General features: G+C 41.1%; 1 protein-coding gene across 3 annotated transcripts; it reads right to left on the bottom strand.

The window, feature by feature from the left end:
- Positions 1 to 238: 238 nt before the first annotated feature.
- On the bottom strand, positions 239 to 20,583 carry cracr2b (calcium release activated channel regulator 2B). Of its 3 annotated transcripts, none has more exons than XM_018763389.1 (10): positions 20,547 to 20,583; positions 11,393 to 11,649; positions 10,017 to 10,128; positions 9,015 to 9,144; positions 7,199 to 7,345; positions 5,856 to 5,946; positions 5,638 to 5,733; positions 2,931 to 3,118; positions 2,752 to 2,823; positions 239 to 1,514 (listed from the first exon to the last, which is right to left on the bottom strand). In XM_018763389.1, exons 2-10 carry the CDS (start codon positions 11,645 to 11,647, stop codon positions 1,340 to 1,342), a joined length of 1,266 nt encoding a protein of 421 aa, XP_018618905.1. In that variant the 5' UTR covers positions 11,648 to 11,649; positions 20,547 to 20,583; the 3' UTR covers positions 239 to 1,339. The 3 variants fall into 3 exon arrangements, with proteins under 3 accessions (XP_018618905.1, XP_018618906.1, XP_018618907.1); XM_018763390.1 differs by lacking the exon at positions 20,547 to 20,583 and adding an exon at positions 20,399 to 20,540; XM_018763391.1 differs by lacking the exon at positions 20,547 to 20,583 and adding an exon at positions 20,410 to 20,540.
- Between the last annotated feature and the right edge of the window lie 682 nt (positions 20,584 to 21,265).

Raw genomic sequence — 21,265 nt, 5'->3', positions numbered from 1 at the left:
AAATGAAAGTTTCCCATGCAAATCCATGTATGACCAGTGTTAGTTGTTCACATAACCCTTTGAAATCTGTTGTATTCCTTCAAGCAAATGTAGGAAAATAAATTAAAATTGTATAAATAATTAATGCACTACTGATATGAAATTAGAAAAACACAGGTTTCATAATTTCATAATTTACTTCTTCAATGGCTAATGAATATTAATAAAAAGTGACAAATCGGACAGTGATACCCCTAAATAAAACCGCAGAAAAAATTAACTAGTACGTTTTTCAATATACAAACACCTCCAAGAAATCTGAGTTAACATTAAAAATGCCAATAAATGAAACAAGTTTCGCTGAAACAAAAATGAGCACACATATTGCATCTCTAGAACGAGCACTGAGATCAGATTAATAGTTTAAACTTAAATGGCTACAGCATGAAAGTGCAGTTCCTTAAGTTTATAGAAATCAACCTACTCCAAATGTATTGGAGGTAATTGCTCATTATCTCCACAGTGGTGGAAACACAAGAAGAGAAAAGTGGGATACCTGTCACAGCTTTAATCCTTCATATATACGGGATGATCAGGAATGCTCACAACAGTATCAGCACATAATGGGTTATGTACGGGGGGAAAAAACTGAGTTAATAGAAAAAAAAAACCCCCAAATCTCAGTAGTCGATCCCATTAGCATAGAATACTACACTACTAGTCCCATCCAGTTGCTTTCCAACAAGTCATGTAACAGGCCAAATATACAAATGACCCCAAAGTCTCACTCTACAAAATAAAGTAACAGAACTAGAAGAAATAAATTACCCTTATTTTGTGACATTCCTGACTTCACAGACCAGTTGATTGACCAGTTAAGGGCAGGGATCCATTAACTTACATAGTTAAACAGACTACACAGAAACTTGGTCCAACCATAAGAAGAATTGTTCCCATCTATATCCACAAGACTCAAAGTCTCTTCTCTTGTCCCAGACCACCAACACTATAACATGAACCAAAAGTTACACACAAGAGTACTAGTCTGGCTGCAGCACTGACTTTCCAAAACATCAGTTACAGGAGAAAACTCAAGTTTAGTAGAGTAACAAACTGAACCAATCAACCTTACAAGACCATTCAACCGCTTAGCTGCCTTCTTGGCAAAAGGCAACAACACTAAGAAATCTGTATAAAGTCAAAACGTCTTTATTTTTGGTCCTTGCATTAGGGTTACGTTACGATTTACGTTCTGCTTTACAAAAGTTTCTTATGCTGTTTGACTGTTTATGCTCCGGCTCCCTTCTGTTCCAGTCCGGAGTTGGTGGGACCAGTGTACAGCCAGAGAAAACATGGTACTCTAGTCAAAGGGTGGCTGTACCCAATATGGAGGGAAGGGGTGCAACCAGAGAGAATGAGTATTTTCCCAACTGCATTGTGGGAGTTGGGGCACACTGAGGACCGGGGGCCGGTAACTGACTCTCTTCTGGGACTGATGGACATCCTTCTCATCACGTAGTCTTTTGTTCATTTCCCTGTGAAAGAGAGAACGGGCACAGACACTTTGGAATAATCTAATATGAAAAGGCAGAGGGAAGAACGATCAAGGTCCGTAAACATTAATCCTGAGAAAAATTCTTTTTAATCTTTTAAAACTCAATGAGTCATGTTCACATAAAAATGTATGGAAAGTTGTAGAAATCGATGTCAGACTATCATGAGGTAACTCTTATAAAACTCTATAGCCGTGGTGGATAGATATCTTTGTTCAAACTTGGTCATCCAACAGAATAGTCCAACTTTACCAGGATTTTCAGGTTTAAACTCATTCTAATCTGAAATTAATCGACTGATGACAACAAAACAACTTCACTGAGGACCGTGGGACGTATTGAAAGCACCAATAAGCCGATCACTTTGTTCTTACCATGTGGACTCTGATCATTCTTTCATCTTGAGCTGTATTTGCACTGCCTGAGAGATTCCTGGACGCTGATCGCTTTTCCATTTTACTCGAGTATTAATTGATGATTCAGTCTCATTAACTAGGTGGCACCAATTTCTAAATTTCTTCAAAGCAGACATTGATCGTTTTTTCCCCTGCACCTTCATTCATTAATTCATTACTAAAAAAAAAAGTGTATAGTCAGGATGTTCAAAGGAATAAAAGGGATATAAAAACAGAACAAAAAAGATGGAATGCAAAGCTAGGCATTGAGGAACATGTACAGAATTTACAGGAGTGATGAGATTTACTGGAGTTTAGAATGATTTACAACACTGCGTCTACTACCTGATTCACTCTGCATAACTTGTTAACACAGCTCATTCATCTCAGTCTGTCAGCACATTAGACTTAACTCAAATTAATGCTGCTGCAGGCAATCCAGTAAGCATGACATGCCCTTTACTTTTACCCTCTAACTGTAATGTTACATCTCAGCATTATTTATTAAACCCAGTCTAGAACAATGCATGTAGTCGTACAGTAGCACAGTCAGTAACGCTGGGCTCCAGGGCTGCGGTTTCATTCGTGGGGTTCAAATTGAGGCCTCCTCCCACACCCTAAAGACGTTACTGCAGAAGAAGGTAATAACCCACTTCCACACCATCCCCTACTGTGAAAACTGTGAAAATGGGCCATCAGGAGTTGACTTTGACTCACTGACCCTCACCTTATGTAGATCACATTGAGCAGTGTAAACCACGAAGACTGAGATGCACATATCTGGATAGACACTGACAGAGTAAGTTACACCTGTACATACGTACCGAAGCAGTTCGAGCTGCCTCATCAGGCTTTCCTTCTCTTTCTGCATGTTCTTGGAAACCTTTAGCACATCCCTAGATGGGGGGGAGGGGATAGAGAGATGCCATTGCACACCGTTTCTGCTGAAACATTACAAGAATCTAATGTGGAGGAGAATGCTCCATTTCAGAAGGTTGCCCACCTCTCACGGCTTTGCTGCTCACAGGCTGAGCTGCTCTGGAGATGGTGCAGCTCTCCCAGTGCACTGTCCAGCTCTGCCCTGCAGGCCTCCATCTGCTCCTGCAGCTGCAAGTTGAGGTTCTGGAGCTTCTGAATGTGCCCCCTTGTTTCCACCTGCTCGGCGGTCAACGTGCAGACCATGGCCTCCAGCTAGAGGGGGTGAAGGGCAGGAATCATCACCCGGATCATTTTAAATTCCCCTGGTTGTGCCTGAACTGCCCTACATCGCAGGGAATTAAGAGCATAGTGACTGGGAGTATACAAACGTGAGCATTAATAGGCCGGTACGGGCAGCTGATACTGTAGAGGTTAGAGCTGCTGCCTTTGGACCTAAAGATCGTTTGAATCTCATCTCCAGCTGTAGTACTCTTGAGCAAGGTACTTCCCCTACATCACTGCAGTAAAATTACTCAGCTGTATAAACGGGTAACTAGCTGCTGGTAGGTTAACAGTAAGTTGCTTCTGAGAAAGTATCAGCTACATGAATAAATGTAACGTCAGTTATGTACAGGTGGTCCCCAATTTACAATGGGGTTACGTTCCGCGAAACCTATCATAAGTCGAAAATACATTTAACACACCTAATACACACCTCTGCATGACAGACTGGGAGATGCAGATGGCTGCCGCTGCCCAGCATTACAAGGGAGTATCGCTCTGCATATCGCTTGCCCGGGGAGGAATCAAAATTCGAAGTACAGTTTCTACTGAATGCTTATCGCTATTGCACCACTGTAAAGTCAAGAAAATCGTAAGTTGAACTATTGTAAATCAGGGACCATCCGTAAGGTATTATTCATAATGAAGTTTTGTTTTTATCAAGTTCACATTTTTAAGAAAAATATATCTTTACTGGACTGGCGTCCCGTCCTGGGTGTGTCCCCTCCCCCTCCGGCCTTGCGCCCTGTGTTGCCGGGTAGGCTCCGGTTCCCCGCGACCCCGTATGGGACGAGCGGTTCCGAAAATGTGTGTGTGTGTGTGTATATCTTTACTGGCAACCAGTATTAGTCTGTTCTTTGTCAACTGAAGTTTCATCATTATAACTGTCATGAGACAGGTTACTTTTACCCTACTGATGATGTGTTACTGCAATAGTAATCCTGCTGTAATCCTGAAAATAGACAATAAACATTCAAATCCTTTTATGGCTTTTATGGCTTCCTGAGAAGTAGGAAACAAGGTTCTTCTGCAAAGCGTTTGATCAGCTCAACCTGGAACCCAGATCACTGTTTCTCTATTTGCTCCAGTAAAATTACCCAGTTGTTTAAATTGGCAAATGACTGCAGGTAGCATAAGAAAGTTGCTTTGGAGAAAAGTGTCAGCTAAATGAGTAAATGAAACAATTAAAAGTTGCCATCAAAGCCACTGTGCAAAATGTGATTATTATATATATTAAGTATACTTAATTATACTTATTATATATTCAGTATTTTCCTGACACCTTAGTCCAAGGTGATTTAAAATATGACTTAGTAACTACTGAGGTACCAAGTTACAGCTTATACAGCTACATAATTTTTATTGCATCAGTTCAGGGTAAGTACCTCGCTCAAGGGCACTACAGCAGGAATGGAGTTTCAAACCCAGGTACTTGACTAATCACTCCACTACCTGTTGCAATATACAGTATACACACACACACACACACATTTTCAGAACCGCTTGTCCCATACAGGGTCACGGGGAACCGGAGCCTACCCGGCAACACAGGGCGTAAGGCCGGAGGGGGAGGGGACACACCCAGGACGGGACGCCAGTCCATCACAAGGCACCCCAAGCAGGACTCGAACCCCAGACCTACTGGAGAGCAGGACTGTGGTCCAACCCACTGCGCCACCGCACCCCCCATACAGTATATAATTAACTTGTATTCCATGCTGAAGGTAAAAGTGGACTTGTATGTAGAAGGTTGTTAAAATCCTGTCAGAATAACTGTTTTCAGATGTTGAATCACATACTCACTAAACATAACTGTTGCACTAAGTATCTAGATATAAAAATGGATGAAGTATGCTACTCCAAATTATCAAGTATGAAAGCCAGAAATGATTACTTCTGCATTATTATTATTATTACTATTAGTAGTAACCATTATTTATGCATTTTTCTAAGCAACTTACAATGTCAGATTTGTATACAAAGCTGCTTACAGTTATTTTCCCATTTTATGCAGCTGAGCAATTTTAAAGCACACTCAAGCTTACCGAAAAACGCATTAGTATATATCAAAATTTTTACCGAAAAATACCTTTTCAATTACCTTGAAAGTGCTCTCGATCTTTGCTTTAAACTTTAAATTTATTAATTCAGCTGACACTTTTCTCCAAATCGACTTATAACATTAAGATAGATACAGTTATTTACCTATTTGTACAGGTGGGTAATTTTACTGGAACAAATTAGGTCCAGCTGAAGGTGGGACTTGCACCTGCAACCTTTGGGTCCAACGGTAGCAGCTCTAACCACTGCCCCACCAACGGCCCCACCAACTGCCCCAATGAAATGAAACCATTAAATTGTTGAGATTTTTGAAAAAGACCAATGGGAAACAGGAAGTAGGAGATGAGGAGTGGAGGAGCCAAAAGCTCACGGTGAGAGTGTTAAATGACACTGCGAATGTGTTGTGGGAAACCAAAATGACCATCTATCTCCTCTCCTTGTTGTTGTACCTCTTTCCTTTTAGCCACGGCGTTCTCCAGCTCCTGCTCCCGTATCCTTAGCTCCTCCTGAAGCTGCTGGCACCGGTCGCTCTCTTTTGCGCTGTTCTACAGTCACCATCGTCACAATCAACACAGTCATCACTAAAACTGCCACTTTTATTATCTGCCATTGTAAAATAATCCAATTAACTGGACAACACAACAGGTGCTGCAGTATGAGGATATACCTGAGAGAGCCGCAACTCTTTCGCCTCCCTAACCTGAGTCTCCATCTCTTCGTACATGGAGCGCACCACTTGATCATGGTCCATCTCACGCCTGGGGAGAAGAGAGCAGAGGTCAGGCTGGAAGCAAAACAACAGACAGAGCAAGAGGCAATACACAGAGAGGATGAGAAACCTATTGTGCTTTAATGGTATTATAATAATAATAATAATAATCACATTTATTTATCAGATGCTTTTCTCCAAAGCAACTTCCACTGAACTCAGCCCACACACCTTATTCACCACAGTGATTTACACTGCTAGATACACTACCTCACTGGGTCACTCATCCATACATCAGTGGAACACACATTCTCTCCCGTCACTCACACACTAATCTACCTGAACAGCATGTCTTCAGACTGTGGGAGGAAACCAGAGCATCCAGAGGAAACCCATGCAGACATGGGGACAACATGCTAACTTCACACAGACTGAGCAGGGATCAAACCCACATTCTCTCACACCACCCAGGAGCTGTGAGACAGCAGCGCTACTTGCTGTGCCACCATTATTATATTATTATTAGTGACCACTGTTTATGCCTTTCTCCAAGGCAACTTACAATGTTTGTACACAAAGCTGCTGACAGTTATTTGCTCATTTTATGCAGCTTGGTAATTATTTAGAGCAAAACTGTGAGGGCACATTCGAGCTTACCGAAAAAAGTATTTATTTTTCAGGATGGACCTATTTCTCTGTGTTTTCGGTATTTATTTTTACCAAAATATTTACTGAAAAATAAGTACGTTTTTTAGTAAGCTCAACTGTGCCCTAAGTGTTAATTTGCTCTAAATCTTAAATTTATTAATTTTTCTGACAATTTTCTCTAAAGTCACTTACAATGTTAAGCTACTTTAAATTATTTACTCATTTATAAAGGTGGATAATTTTTACTAGAGTCACATTACTGTAAGTACCTTGCTCAAGGATACTACAGCCAGAGCTGAGATTAGAACCAACACCCTTTAAATCCACAGGCAGCAGCTCTAACCACTACACTACCAGCTGCCCATTTATACCCCCATACATACACCAGGAGGTTCAAGCACCCAAGCCCTTTATTCTTCATTTCATTATAAGATGGGCACATCTTCTGTTTTCTCAAATTTTTTTACTGGAGTAATTCAGGGTAAGCACCTTGCTCAAGGGCACTGCAGCAAGAATGCAAACCCAGGTCATCCAAGGGTAAGCTGACAGCTCTAAGCAGTACAAAACAGCATGAGTTGATGTGAGAGATATGTTGAAGAGGGGTATTAAACTGAGAGGAAGGTAGACAGAGGGACTGTGCTGAGACAGCGCACCTGTGCAGTGCCTGTTCTAGGCTCTCTCTCTCCTTCAGGGCATCCCGCAGTTGGGACCCAGCATGGGACAGGAGCTCCTCCAGCAGACAGAGCAGTTCAGGATGGTCACGTCGCAAACCACACCACAGGGTGTGAATCTCCCACTGGCTGCAGGGCAACACAGCGGTGAGCACTCGACACAGCTCTGGAGACAAACCTCTAAACACAGCAGCACAGATGGTTCCCAGCACAAGGCAGAGCTCAGCAGGTAAATTGTAGTACTGGACACTGTGGAAAATGCTAGAAAATCCCATTGTGATAAGGTGTAGGTCAGCTTAGCGGAACATCTCTACAGGCAAAGCCTGGACTGCGCTGATTCATTCATTCACATTTATTCCTTCATCTGTCACTTTTCTCCAAAGTGATTTACAATGTTAAGCTAATTACAGTTATTTACCCATTTATACAGCTGGGTAATTTTACTGGAACAATTTAAAGTAAGTATGATTATGCCTTTCTTCAAGTCACCTTACAATGTTAGATGTGTATACAAAGCTGCTGACAACTATTGACCCATTTTATGGAGCTGGGTAAGTTATTACTGGATTTAGAACAAAGATGGGAGAGCACAGTTGAGCTTACTGAAAAACGTATTTATTTTTATTGAAATTTTTACCGAAAATAAAAAAGTTTTTCGGTAAACTCGATTGTGCTCTCCCACCTTTGCTCTAGATCTTAAATTTATTAATTTAGCTGACGCTTTTTTCCCAAAGTGACTTGCAACGTTAAGCTAGCTACAGTAATTTACCCATTTATACAGCAGGGTAATTTTACCAGAACAATTTTGGGTAAGTACTTTGCTCAGGAGTACTACAGCTGGATGTGGGATTCAAACTGGCAACCTTCAGATCCAACAGCAGTAACTCTAACCTCTACAGTATCAGCTGTTCCAAAAATTTATGTTCCAATATAACAAACTGTATTTCGCTTCAGTGGTTGCAAGAGTTCTTGCCTCCTTCCACAACACACCCTATACCACAAAGCCCTTCGACTAACTGCTTCACAAGAGTGAGTGGTTATGTCACAATTTTAAAAATCCATCGTTACAAACAAGGTGCAAAGCATTGCTGACTACCAACTGCTTGGTGCCCTAAACAAAAAAAAACAACAAAAAAAATTGACATGGATCAGTTATCGCTTGAATACACAGCTCATTTGAGGACATATACACACACACACACACACAGACAGAGAGTAAACTGTTTGCTTGCGCACCACCTATTGCCATTAGTTGGAGAGAAATGAGCCAAGTTCTATTTTTGCATGATCAGTCATTCTTCCTTGTTTGACTCATATGTCACATACTCTTATTAACTGCAATTTTCTCCTGACACTCATCTTCAACTGCTGAAGTTGGAATTTACATTTACTCAGTTATTGGACACTTTTTTTTATCCAAAGTAACTTACAACGTTAACTTTGAATTATTTACCCATTTATACAGCTGGGTAGTTTTACTGGAGCAATTTAGGGTAAGTATGTTGCTCAAGGGTACTACAGCTGGAGGTAGGATTCAATGCTCCAACCTTTGTGTCTAAAGGTAGCAGGTCTAACCACTGTACTACTAGCTATCCTAGCAATGAAGCGGATGTCAAAAGGAAGGAATTTACATTATGCGATTCAAACACACAAACAATGCATGATAGACCTTTACGCTGTGAGGCGGCTGAGCACAAATTCTTGTTTCTTGAGTCTAAGAGTTCTGGGGAATCAGCCTGAGTCTCCCTGCTGCGCTTAGGATCAGTTTTCTCTGACGGGTACAGATCGAGGGGCTCACTCTTTCAGTACTGCATCGGCTCCGAGCTCCACCAGGATCTGCAGGAACTTCTCATCTGGGTCCGGCTTGTCTACTCCCTCATGTCTCACCTCCTTTCCTGAGTCGGAATCATTTTCCCACACCAGCTCACCTGGACCAGGGACAGAGAGCATATTTCACACACCTAGACCCTGGACCACTCAAGTACACAGAGACGAACGCTCTGTAGGGTTATCTCAACGAGGCATACAATGTTCATTTGTTTTCATCACTTGAGCCATCAAAATATTTCAGATAAATACATTTCAACTACCATTTTCTACGTGAGAAAGATACGGTAAAATACAGCATAAGCCAGTGAAGGACAGTATCTCATCCTGAAGCTTTTTTCTACAAAAACATGCAGCTGGTGCTGTTTGCACACATATTTAATTGTTAATTAATTCTGGACAGACTTGGCAGTAAGAGATTCCTCCTCCATGTACACACACACACACACTGACTGAGGCCAACTGTCCCGGGCGGGGTCATGGCAAACCGGGGCCTCGCCCAGCGGTGCAGGGGTGCAAGCAGGACTCAAGCCCCAGACCAACCACATAGCGGGCCCCAGCCAAATCCGCTGCCCCGCCGCACCCCCCTCCTCCATGTACATCTCCGAGTTGTTGTTGGCATTTCGGGTCAGTATTTTAATTTTGTATTAATAGCTCTGGTTTTTCATATTCTTAAAGTGTCAACAAACCCTTTATTTTTGTTTGCTGATATGTCTCTAACTTTGAATAAAGTTGGCCGCCACTGTGTCCCACCCACATGGCAAACCTTGAACCTCAAAACTACCCACAAAAAGTCAAGAATGCACTGGCTCCTCAACTTACAAACACAACTGGGACCAAAAGCCTTGTCGGTCAGCATTTCATGCAAAATGCGGCTGGTTACTACCACTATTACCAAGGTCATGAACAGCCTGACTAAAGATGACATGTTGGGAACTCAAATACTGGATGATATGAGAAACAGGTAACAAACCTAAACCCTTCCTGAATTCCACAGGGGTCAGGAAGCCATTCCTCTCCTGGTCCAGACTCTCAAACACAGACTCCAACTGGTCTGGAGTTAGGGGCAGCTCACCCTGCAGGCGCTGATGGTCAGAAACAGGAACTCATACAGTGGGCCAAAACAGAGACATGCAAAGAAATACTGAAATACCAAATTTCACAGCAAGCCAAAAGCTGCAAAGGGCACCAAAACTTTAAATAATGCAGCAGATCAGCAAAGAAACATAAACGTTTGGATAAGCGGACATGCAGCAACATAAACACTGGCTCCTCACATTACAGATATTTGTATTGTCAAATATTTGCAACTCAAATATTTATCTGTTTATTCTTTATGTTTGTCACCATTCTGTTGCAGAGCCAAAGTGACCTGCCTTTCCTTTACCAGCCACTAGTTGGCAGTGCAGCACACCAAACGAATCAGGGGTGTTGCACTAGATTAATTCTACTGGCTTCCACAGTTTGTGTGGGAGGAGCAATAAGAAGATAATGAATGTTAAACATTTATGGGGTAATTCAGTCAAAAGCAGGAACCAAACTGGATTTTGCGAAAAGGCATTTTCATTTTCGGTCATTTTAAATTTGTTTCAATTGTGACATCGCTTGAAATTAACAAAATGGTTAAACAAGTTCTACAAAGTATTTCCCATTTATTACTCGTAGTTTATCCAAGCTTTCACAAACCCTAGCCTGTAAATAAATAAGAGGACATCTCTATTGTTAAGCTTTTGTTTTTATTTGATAATAAAGCTGAAAAGGGAAAGACACTGATAAAAGTTGCATGGGATCAGAGGATGAATTGGTTATCCATCAGAATCAAAGACTGTGGAGATTACTCTATTTAAATTAATTAAATAAAAACTCCCATCTCTGGACCACCATAATGTCCAAGGCGTATCCTGCTTCATGGCCAAAGCTTCTTAGACTGACTGCAGTAAATCACAACCTTGTATTGGACAAGAAATTATGGATGGATGGATGGATGGATGGATGGAAGCCTTACAGATTATTACATGTTGATTTGAGGTTTCTATAGTACTTAACCCATGAATAAATGAAGGAATATCTCTAATATGTAGCTTTTATGATTGTGGTTTAGTAGGAAAAAAATTCCGTGAGTTACAAGCAAATCAAGTTACAAACACAGTTAAAAGTGGAAGTCTATCCATAAGTTGAGGAGCCAGTGCACACTGAAACAATACACTCACTATAATGTGGGTGAGGCAAACACAAAGCAAGAGTATGTGACGCCATGAACACAATTGTTGAGAGGCACACAGCTACAGAGTGTACAAAAACACTAGAGTGCACACAGCAGACCACAAACAGGCTGGAACTGTTTCTCACCTGCATGTCCCTCTTGGTGATGAACCCCTTGCCCTCCTTATCGCAAAGGAGAAAGAGTTCCATCGCCTTCCCCACTATGTCCCGCTGCGGTGTGTCCGGCTCCCTGGCGACCTCCGCAGGGCTTTGGGGTGTTGTCCTCCCCCGACCTTGACTGAATCTGGGGCTCATGGTGCCTCTCATCCTGGGGCTGCAGGGTGACATCTCACCCCTGCCCTCCCCCACCAGCACCTCCCCCTCGAGCAGCCAGCCGGACATCACTGCTCAAAGAGACAAACAGGCAGACATACACAACTGTCACACTGTCCACTTGAATACAAAGTGCCACTTGGTGGGATACAAACGACAGCTGTAAAGACAGGGGTTCGAGACTTAGGGCACACATCAGTTCTTAGCAGCCACTTATCCATGTAGGATCAGGGTGATCATGAGCTAATCCTAGGAAGCACATGACATATAGGAGGTACGAGCTGGAACACAAGGACACGTGCACTATGCATACACACACACAGTGCATACACACCATCACACAGTACAGCAAGGTATACAGTGCTGCTTGGAAGCATGTGAACTCTATAGGGATGGGCATTATTCATGTATAAAATAAGATAAACTCATAAACTCTAAAAACAAACATATAAAATTAATAAATGACTGATTTACACCCCTGATTCTACTTACTTGGTTTACCCAATGTAACTTGGGCTTCGCTTATTTTTACACCTGCACTACTTGTTTGTTTCTACTACACACATGATTTCCTCTAAAGCAACATATGGAATTGGTCATTACACACCTATTATGCCACATGAGAAACACTGATTCTCAATAAATAACCGTTTAGTGGTAAAACTAAGGGACACTAGGGGTTACCATACTTTCAAGCAGCTTTGCATGAGAGATGTTGCGATGTTCATGAAGTTAACGCGAGCACGGCGATAGCCAGCACACTGCGCTCAGATGGGTTCAAAACCACAGCCCTCAACAGGGGACAGCTGGTAGTGTAGTGGTTAGTGCTACTGCTTTTGGATCCAAAGGTCACAGGTTTGATCCCCACTTCTGGCTGCAGTACCCTTGAGCAAAGTACTTACCCTAAATTGCTCTAGTAAAATTACCCAGATGTATGAAGGGGAAAATAATTATAAGTAGCTTAACACTCTAAGTTGCTTTGTAGAAAAGCGTTGAATAAATGTTAAGAAATCTGAGCACTATGGATTCTGCAAAGCAGCCTTGAACAGCAAGGATCCTTCCCCAATGTTGACATTTCCACCTGCAAAAACACAAACTAATATGAACTCATCCCTAGATATTTGAATAGTGTTCTATTTCAGTTTATTTAAAGGTTTTGAGAGCACAACATTAATTACTCAGCATTTTGTGGAAATCCCCAGCACGAAATGACCTGGAAGGCAGAGAACTTCACAGCTGTCGCCACTTCACCTTAGAGTGTTTACTTTAGTTTAACTGCGAGTTCCTTGTACGCAGACCGCTTGTGTGACTTTGCCTTTGTGTCTGAGTCAATTTACCTTTGCTGACCTCCCTGAACCTGAACAGCAGGTCTACCTGTGGAAGGCTGGTGAAAAATGAATTTATTTAGCTGAGATGAATGAGAAAGAATTCAGGGCCGTGAGGGATGGGGTCCAGTGGTGGTGGTGGGGGTCATCTGGGGTCATCTGGAGTCATCTGGAGTCATCTTACGTGCTGGAAGACTGCTATGGATGACCAAGCAGGTGTGCAACTGGGAATGTTCCCCAAGGTTAATACAGTAAATGATTTACGGAGTCGTCCAAGTGAAGCGGTAAACGCTGTGGAACGCGGTGCAGGGGAGGCCAGCACAAAAAAATGAAGCACCAGAGCAACGAGGCCAGTTCACTGTGGTAAAACTCAGCTGAAAAAAACAGCCTTGCTTCTATCAGTCTAACGAAAGACACCCAAGAGAAGCTGAGACAATTCGCTGGTAATTCAAATCCTCTTAACAGACACAGATACCATCAAACAACAACGCTCACAGACGCTGAGGGTGTAAAGGTGTTTGTTTTAGATGTGAAGTCACCCAGGAAACCATTTACCGCACCAGTGTCTGGGAGTCCAGTTCAGCAAACTGTGCAAAGCCGAAACTGGCTGGTTGTAAAATGAGGAACTAGGTCTGCTGCACTCTCAACTTATCGCTAAATGTGCCTGCATTCCACCAAACACAGTAATACCTGACTGCGCTTAGCATCGTGTACCTGGTCTGCTTGTAGGTGGTGTAACAGGCATGGAGAAAGAGCACCCTCCTTACACGGGTACACCTAAACACACGACTCTTCCCGACCACAAAAATTCACGATGATCAGCCAACAAACTAAATGCACACATGGAACAGCTGGTGGCGTAGGGTTAGAGGTGTTGCCTTCGGACCCAAAGGCTACATGTTCCAATCCCACCTCCGGCTGGAGTACCCTTAAACAAGGTACTTATCCTAAATTGCTCCAGTAAAATTACCCAGCTGTATAAATAGGTGTAAAAAGCGTAACATTTTAAGGTGCTTTGGAGAGAAGCATTATGTAAATATAATACTGACCTGGGTAACTGAGCTGGTTTTACAGAGCACCTTCAAGTGGTGACCTTTCCCTTGGAAAGCTCCTTCACACTCTTCTACCGCACGGCCGTGATATCCCGAACACTTTCCACCAACATTCAGTCTCGAACCTTGAATCAGAGCTACTTCTTCACCTCGGACACTCGACATGTCAAACACGCAGCGACGGAGACACACTTCAAGCGGTAAACCACAAAGGTCAATTCACATTTCATGGTTTTATGGTGATCCTAAACTGTGGAATAAACCACACCTTAAATATCAGCAATTTGTTACACACCACACCCGTCACCCCAACCCCTAGTACTGTGTTTGGAACAGTGTAATGGCAGTAAATGTCTTTGCTGCAAAGCCTCTTTGTTTTTGCACTGAGTAATGTGACTCGGTCCCTTATCCCCTTTCTCCATGTTTAGTGGTGCGTTCCCATGACACAACCCAGCTGGGACTGGTAAACATGGTGAGTGTTGCGGCAAGGCAATGGCGGCTCACTGAGGTGCACCTTGAGATGTCACTGAACCAGTTTTTCCACACAGTGGGAGCACAGGAAAGTCTCTCTCTCATTTCTAAAACATCTGACTTCTCCAGGATGATGGAGACAAGCAGGATGTTGAGGTCAGCTGATAGAAGTCATTAAGCTCCCAGCAGCAGAGTATCCATACAGCACCTATTTACCCGTTCTTTTCATTTTAAGCGAACTGTATAAACATTAACAATACGGATCCTGTACATGGACGAGGCCGAGGGTCACGTGTACATGAGCACGGTAACAAAGCAAAGGAAAAACCCTGGCCATCGAGAGTCATTAGGGCTGAAATTGTTCATGGCAAGAAAAATTTTTCAAAATTATTGCACGTTGTATTGCAAAACTAGGGAGAGCTGTGGTATTACACCCGTACAGAGACACTATGGGCAACAGAAAAAATAGCCAAAATCATCATTTCCATTGAAACTGCTAAGCAGCAGTATAACTTAGTTCTAGTTAACAACGTATATACCTTGCTATATTATTGTTATTAGTATTACAACTTAGTTCTGGCTAACACTGTATGCAATCTACAGTCAAAATGATCTTTTTTTAATGCTTGTTTTTTTTTTTGTTTTTAAAAATGGTTAGTTATGTGAGTACAGGTGGTCCCCGATTTACGATGGGGTTACGTTCCGCGAAACCCATCGTAGGTCAAAAATATCGCAAGTCGTAAATGCATTTAATACACCTAACCTACTGATTATAGCAGCCTAGCATACATGCGATGGCCATTACAGGCTTGTTGCCTTCCTGCTGGGCAATTTTCTTGAGTTTCTCTTCAAGAGTAATTGCCTTCCTCTTTTCCTCACCAGTAGCAGGAGACAAAGATGGGCATTTCTGTGATATGGATGCACAAAACACAACCGCGTGACAGACTGGGAGATGCGGATCGCTGCCGCTGCCCAGCATCACAAGAGAGTATCGCACTGCATATTGCTTGCCGGGGGGGAGAAAAAAAAAATCTAAATTTGAAGTATTGTTTCTACTGAATGTCTATCACCAGCTCAGCATCACAAAATCGAAAAATCATAAGTCGAACCATTGTAATTCAGGGACCACCTATATATGTATGCTCTATGTGTGCATTTTGTACATCTTGTGTTGCTGCAACCAAAGTGAATGTCCCTCCTGGATTTATAGTTTCATTAATTCATTAAATAGAATTTAGGTTACAGTACATAGTACAACAACAGGGTCCACATCTCACATTTTAAGCTTCAGTTCGAGGTGTTGCGTTAGACTAAGATCCAAGAACTGCAGCGTAGTTACACCGCTGTGAGGTGACTTGTTCGATATCTGTAGGCTGCCAGCTCCAACTACATGAAAGCACAAAAAAAGATTTTTTAATATTTGTAAATTAAAAAAAACAAAAATCAAGTATACTGAATTGAAATGCAAATAAAAGCAGAGCAAATGACAGTAAACTGAGGTATAAACAACCAAACCTCTTATCTGGAACAGTGGTTATAATGGAATGAAAGTCAATCCGAAAACAAACTAGATTATTATCAGATTCTAAATACAGTCAAATTATTTACCTTCAGAATAAACAAAGCAGACAACCATCCAGGCACAGTACAAAGTAAATAACCGGCTCTTTCCAGTTTCAATGGTAAAAGAAATGCAGGTACATATTGTTTCTGTAAAGGGGGAAGCAGAGACAGGTGTACTTTCTACTTTACTGCATTAAATTATTTTTAAGTGGCCGATCACATATTTTGAAAACTTCCCAATTTATCACATTCAGCACAGCACTCAACAGCAAACACCTCGCAATCCTTCTGTGAGACAGGACAGATGCAAACCACCGCCCTCAGTACATTACAGCTCCTAAACTAAATAAAATATTAAAACATTTAAAATAACTGAAAATTAAAATGTCATTCCCACAACCCCATTCAAAGCCAATGGCCAATTAATCACATCCATATACATCCAATACTCATCAGCCCTGGGCCACTTTCAACTTTCTTTATTAATTTACAAAAAACAATAAAAGCTTCCATCGTTTCATTTTTGGGTAAGGCTACGTAAAAATCTTGGATATAGCTATAGAAAATAAAAATAAAATCTCCACCTTTACATTTTTATTAAACCTGAGCTACATTTTAATTATAAGTAATTTTTAAAAGACTGATGATAAAAAAAAAAAAAAAACACCATCTCTCCATAAACTCCTATTCAAGAAAAACTATTCACAATTCATCCCACAAACACATGCATTACTCATGCTTTTACTGATCACTGAAATCAGGAACAGCAGACTGGTGCTGTAAAGAAAGTAAACAAAAAAGGCTTGTGGAATTAAAAGTGGTCCTTCCACTCTTTTTGGACTCAATACTTTGAGTGCATTTTGCTGCCAACTAATGATGGAAAGTGGAAGTGCAGGTCATTTCCACTGCAACATTTACATTTATTCCACACTTTTCTTAAAGGCGACTTACAATGTTAAGCTACCTACAGTTCTTTACCCATTTATACAGCTGGGTAAGTTTACTGGAGCAATTTAGGGTAAATACATTGCTCAATGGTACTACAACAGAGATTCAAACCTGCAACCTCTGGAACAGCAGCACTAAGCACTACGCTACCAGCTGTTCCTTTATAACAGAAATTTTAAAAAGTATAATGGTGAAGAAAGAGCAATTAAAACTAAATAAACTGGATAATCATATCTTTGAGAATGTGTAACTCAGTTGTACTAGCATATAACAAATATTGCCAAAATGTGTATGTACGTAATATTGCTTTTAATGTCTTTAAAAATAATCCTGCTTTTATATTACTGTAATCTTTTAATACAACATCAGCAGTATGAGTAAAAAAAAAACTAATCTATTTTTTCTGCATATTAATTAGGTGCCGCTTCATACAGCAGCAGAAGTAAATGTCTAACGCTCCTTCATGTTTGGCAATTTTTAAAGGCTTTATGTTTGAGTCACAAATGCCATCCTGAAAAACTAAGCCAGTTTATATCAATAAAACCTAATTTCAATGTGAATTTAAAAGGAAGACAGGTGGGAACAAGCATCCAGCACGAGCAACAGTGCGGAAGGTGTATGCAAACAAGGAGTTTGAAGACATTTGCATTCAGACCAGCAGCAGGAGTAATCTCGAGGGAGAGAGCAGAGCCACGATGCAGGAGCACAGCGCAGCCGGATTAAATGAGATGGTTCTAGAAAGCAGCAGGACACAGCGCATGCTAAAAAGCACCACAGTGTCACACATGTCCCAGAGTGGAAACTCCCCAGTAACAAAACAGCTAGTAACAAAACTAAGTTATTGGAACAATCACTAAATAAATAGACAAGGCAGAAGGTCCCAGCCAGACAGGTACTTGTACCGGTGTTTTCCATGAACTGGGTAAAAAATGAAAAATTGGAGAAATCACAAAAATTACGCAAACTTAGGCAGTGTCTATAAGTAAAAGCATTTCGTTGATAAATTCCGTTTCAGAAACAACTAAATCATCTTTTTGTCCTTCAGCTATTACTAAATATTCTTACCAGCTAGATGAGTTTATTTATGGGCCGTCAGATGGCACTGTCAGTTTAGTCTGAAAATTAAGGACACCTGATCATGATCTTGACTCCCAATACATTCCAACCCATGACTAAATACCATTTAGATACTTTATTGATCCTGGGGGAAATTCACTATCTATCTATCCATCCCGAGAACTGAGTGTATTCTAACTATTTCCTCAAAACACATTAAGAGTGCGTAAATACATTTGAATAACAAACATTCAGATAGCATAATAAATTACAGTTGTAGCTAAATTAATAAGTTTATTTTAAAAAATAACCATAGTTAGAAACCAGTAGAACAAAAATGAAGCAAAAGAGGGAGAGGAAAAAAAATCTCTGCCACTTTCGGAAAAAAAAGTTTATTTTCTTAGCTTAAGAACATAAACCGACCATTGAAAGAATGTCTTCATATTTCAACGAAAGCATAAATGTTTTACTAATCTCGTGTTGCGTCTTCAGCACGATCAGGAGTTCAGTGATAAAAAGGAGGGAAAGCGAATGACTACGTTCTCATGCAGCCCACCGCTGTGTAAAAGCAAGAAAACGTGAGTGTCAAGTGTGTTTTCAAACAAAATCCAGTATCCAGCACACTGCACCAAATCCAGACTTAACTGTACAGTCACGTAAAATCAGTTAGATTCACTTATGAGCCAGTGAACCCCGCAGACAGCAGACAGGATATATAGAGAGTGCTGTGCCATGAAGCACCATCACCGAACTCTCTGAAACACTCGCTGTAGAGCAGTTTTTATCCGTATAGCATTTAGTCACAGATATTAGTGGCCTTATTTTATTAGGTTATTTTGTGCACTTCTAACTTTTTTCTGTTGATGACTAACTTATGTGTATGTTTGTTCTGTATTTACTTGTCTGATTTTAGGGTGTATGGTAAAGTTTTATATTGTAATTTAGAAGTATTTTATGTGTTTTGGAAGATGCATGTATGTGATACGATGACTCAGGTTAGGCTGCTATTGGGGAACAGTCCTTTCATGGGTATGTTGGTGTGGGGAAGACGTGGGTCAGTTGTATATTTTGAAGCCAGGAAGGGGGATTGTTATGGGAAAGAGACTTTGTTATCATAGTTATTGTCTTGACAATGCATTTTGATTTTATGTGATGGCTTTTTTAGTGAGCTTGTTGACCAACTGTAGGAAATGTGGTTTTGGATTTGTTTGACTGTAAATTTGTTTATGTTTGTTTTTAATTGTGTATTGTATTAATAACTTTATTTAATAAAGTTAATTTAAAAAAAAAAAAATCGATGTAGCCTGAGCAGTGTGACAGGAAAAACCAGCGAAACACTCGCTGTAAATTTCTTTACAGTGTAAAGATGACCACTAACTTACTAAAACAAATTTTGACGAATGAGAGCTGTTCTGCGCCAGGGGACACACACACACACACACACACACACACACACACACACACACACACACTTCACAATTTTTCTACCAATTTTGTCCCTTTATCTTCTTTCACGGACAATTATTCCGTCAGACTGAACCGCACTGTGTTACACGACGTACAAGAAGATTCGCGTCACACAGAACGCGCTGGATTTGGCGCCACAGAAACGAGGGCGCGCGCTGCTGCGCTTCGCCTCCACAACAATTTCCGTTCAGTTACTCAAAAGCAAAATATGAGCTTTTCCATAAGTAATATTGCCCATAATACACCTTCTCCTTCCTTCTTTCGTTCTATTCTTTAAAATAAATCCAGTCCCGAAGCAAATTTCCCCTTTTCAAATTAAAAAAGCAACCAACGTTCTATTAAAATTAATACGTTATTAAAATAAATTTATCCTTAAGATGAATTATGAGTAAAAGATTCGATTTTTACCGTGCAAAATGTACAGCAAAAGTTAAAAAAAAAAGACATAACCGGCAGGTCGGTCCCAAAAATCGCACGGCGGAATATATTATTAACATTGTCATTCAGTGATTAGAAACAATTCACTGTCTATGTGTGCTCGGAGTTCCCGAAACTACGGGAAACTCAAACTGTGATATTCTTTCTTGCACTCAAATGTGATTAAAATGTGTCGATCCTTTTCATTTGAAGCCAGTTTTTTATAAGTAAAAAAAAAAAAAAAGGAATAGAAACCGCTTTGGACTTTGACAGAAGTCCTCAGTAAGACTGTAAGTTCAACGTGCTTTATTATTTTCTATTTCTTTTTATATTATTAAATAAAACTGCGTTGAAACAGATAAAAATGTTACATTCGTGCTCCCCACTGCGGCTGCTGGAAAGAAGAGTGAAGCTTTTCGGTATCCAGAGTGTATTCTGTGTACGATCATGATGCAGTGGTCATACAGCGGCGCACCAGCCAGGCAGCTGTCACCTCCTCACCGAGCGAACCGACTTCGTACCTTCGCCTCACCTGAACCAGCACGCGCCGTTCCGGTTCTCTCCCTTACACGGTCAGATTTTTAACGGCGACTGTTTTGCTCCGCCGAAATTAAGCTCATCCAGGAAAGCAAAGTGAACACATCGTGTCCGTCCGCAACGTTTACTCACCGTTGCCCTGACCGCGCGTTTCCAAGTTGCGCGCGCCTTTCCGGCACAGCTCACGAGCGCCCCCGGCCGTTTGTGTCTCACACTCCGCCGCCTTAAAGAAATGGCACTTTGAAGCGGTCAGTTCGCGTACCGGCAGTTTCGCCTCTCGCAAAACCTAACCGAAAATATGTTACTTTTTTCATTCTGTCCTCCCCTCCTTTAGACATAATCGGGAAAAGAGGGGTGAATATTTAAGTATAGCGGTTCTTTTTTCAACTTCCATTCAAAAGTCTTAACTTTAGAAACTGGCCTCCCCTACACGGCGCTGGGTCGGTGTTTTCTTGCTCAGACACGATAAAGCAGAATACGAACTGATCCTGAATCAGACTCCGAGGCCTCTTCCTACTCAGATGCAGTTCCCAAGGCTTTACCGTAAAAACATGTGTATACGGTGTGTCAAATACGACTAAGGTCCAAACAATTGACTAAATCATAATGCTTCTTTTTATGGTATTACAGACTGATATTTGTAACGAATGAATAAGCAGGCACACTTTTATTGTTTAAAATCTGTAGGTAATATGATATGACATTATTATACATCGTTCTGGGAATTTATACTCTGTGTACTCGTGTAGTTATCATAATCAGCTGCGCGTATGACTAGCGCTATGTAAACCGGCCTTTGTAAAGTCTATGCGCGTTTCATATAAGTGCGGTGGTAGGGGATAAACCGCGTT

This window comes from Scleropages formosus, chromosome 11 (genome assembly GCF_900964775.1).
Source record: "Scleropages formosus chromosome 11, fSclFor1.1, whole genome shotgun sequence".
Classification (NCBI taxonomy): Eukaryota; Metazoa; Chordata; class Actinopteri; order Osteoglossiformes; family Osteoglossidae; genus Scleropages; species Scleropages formosus.
Note: the sequence above shows the minus strand (reverse complement) of the source record. Positions and strands in the feature narration are given on the sequence as shown.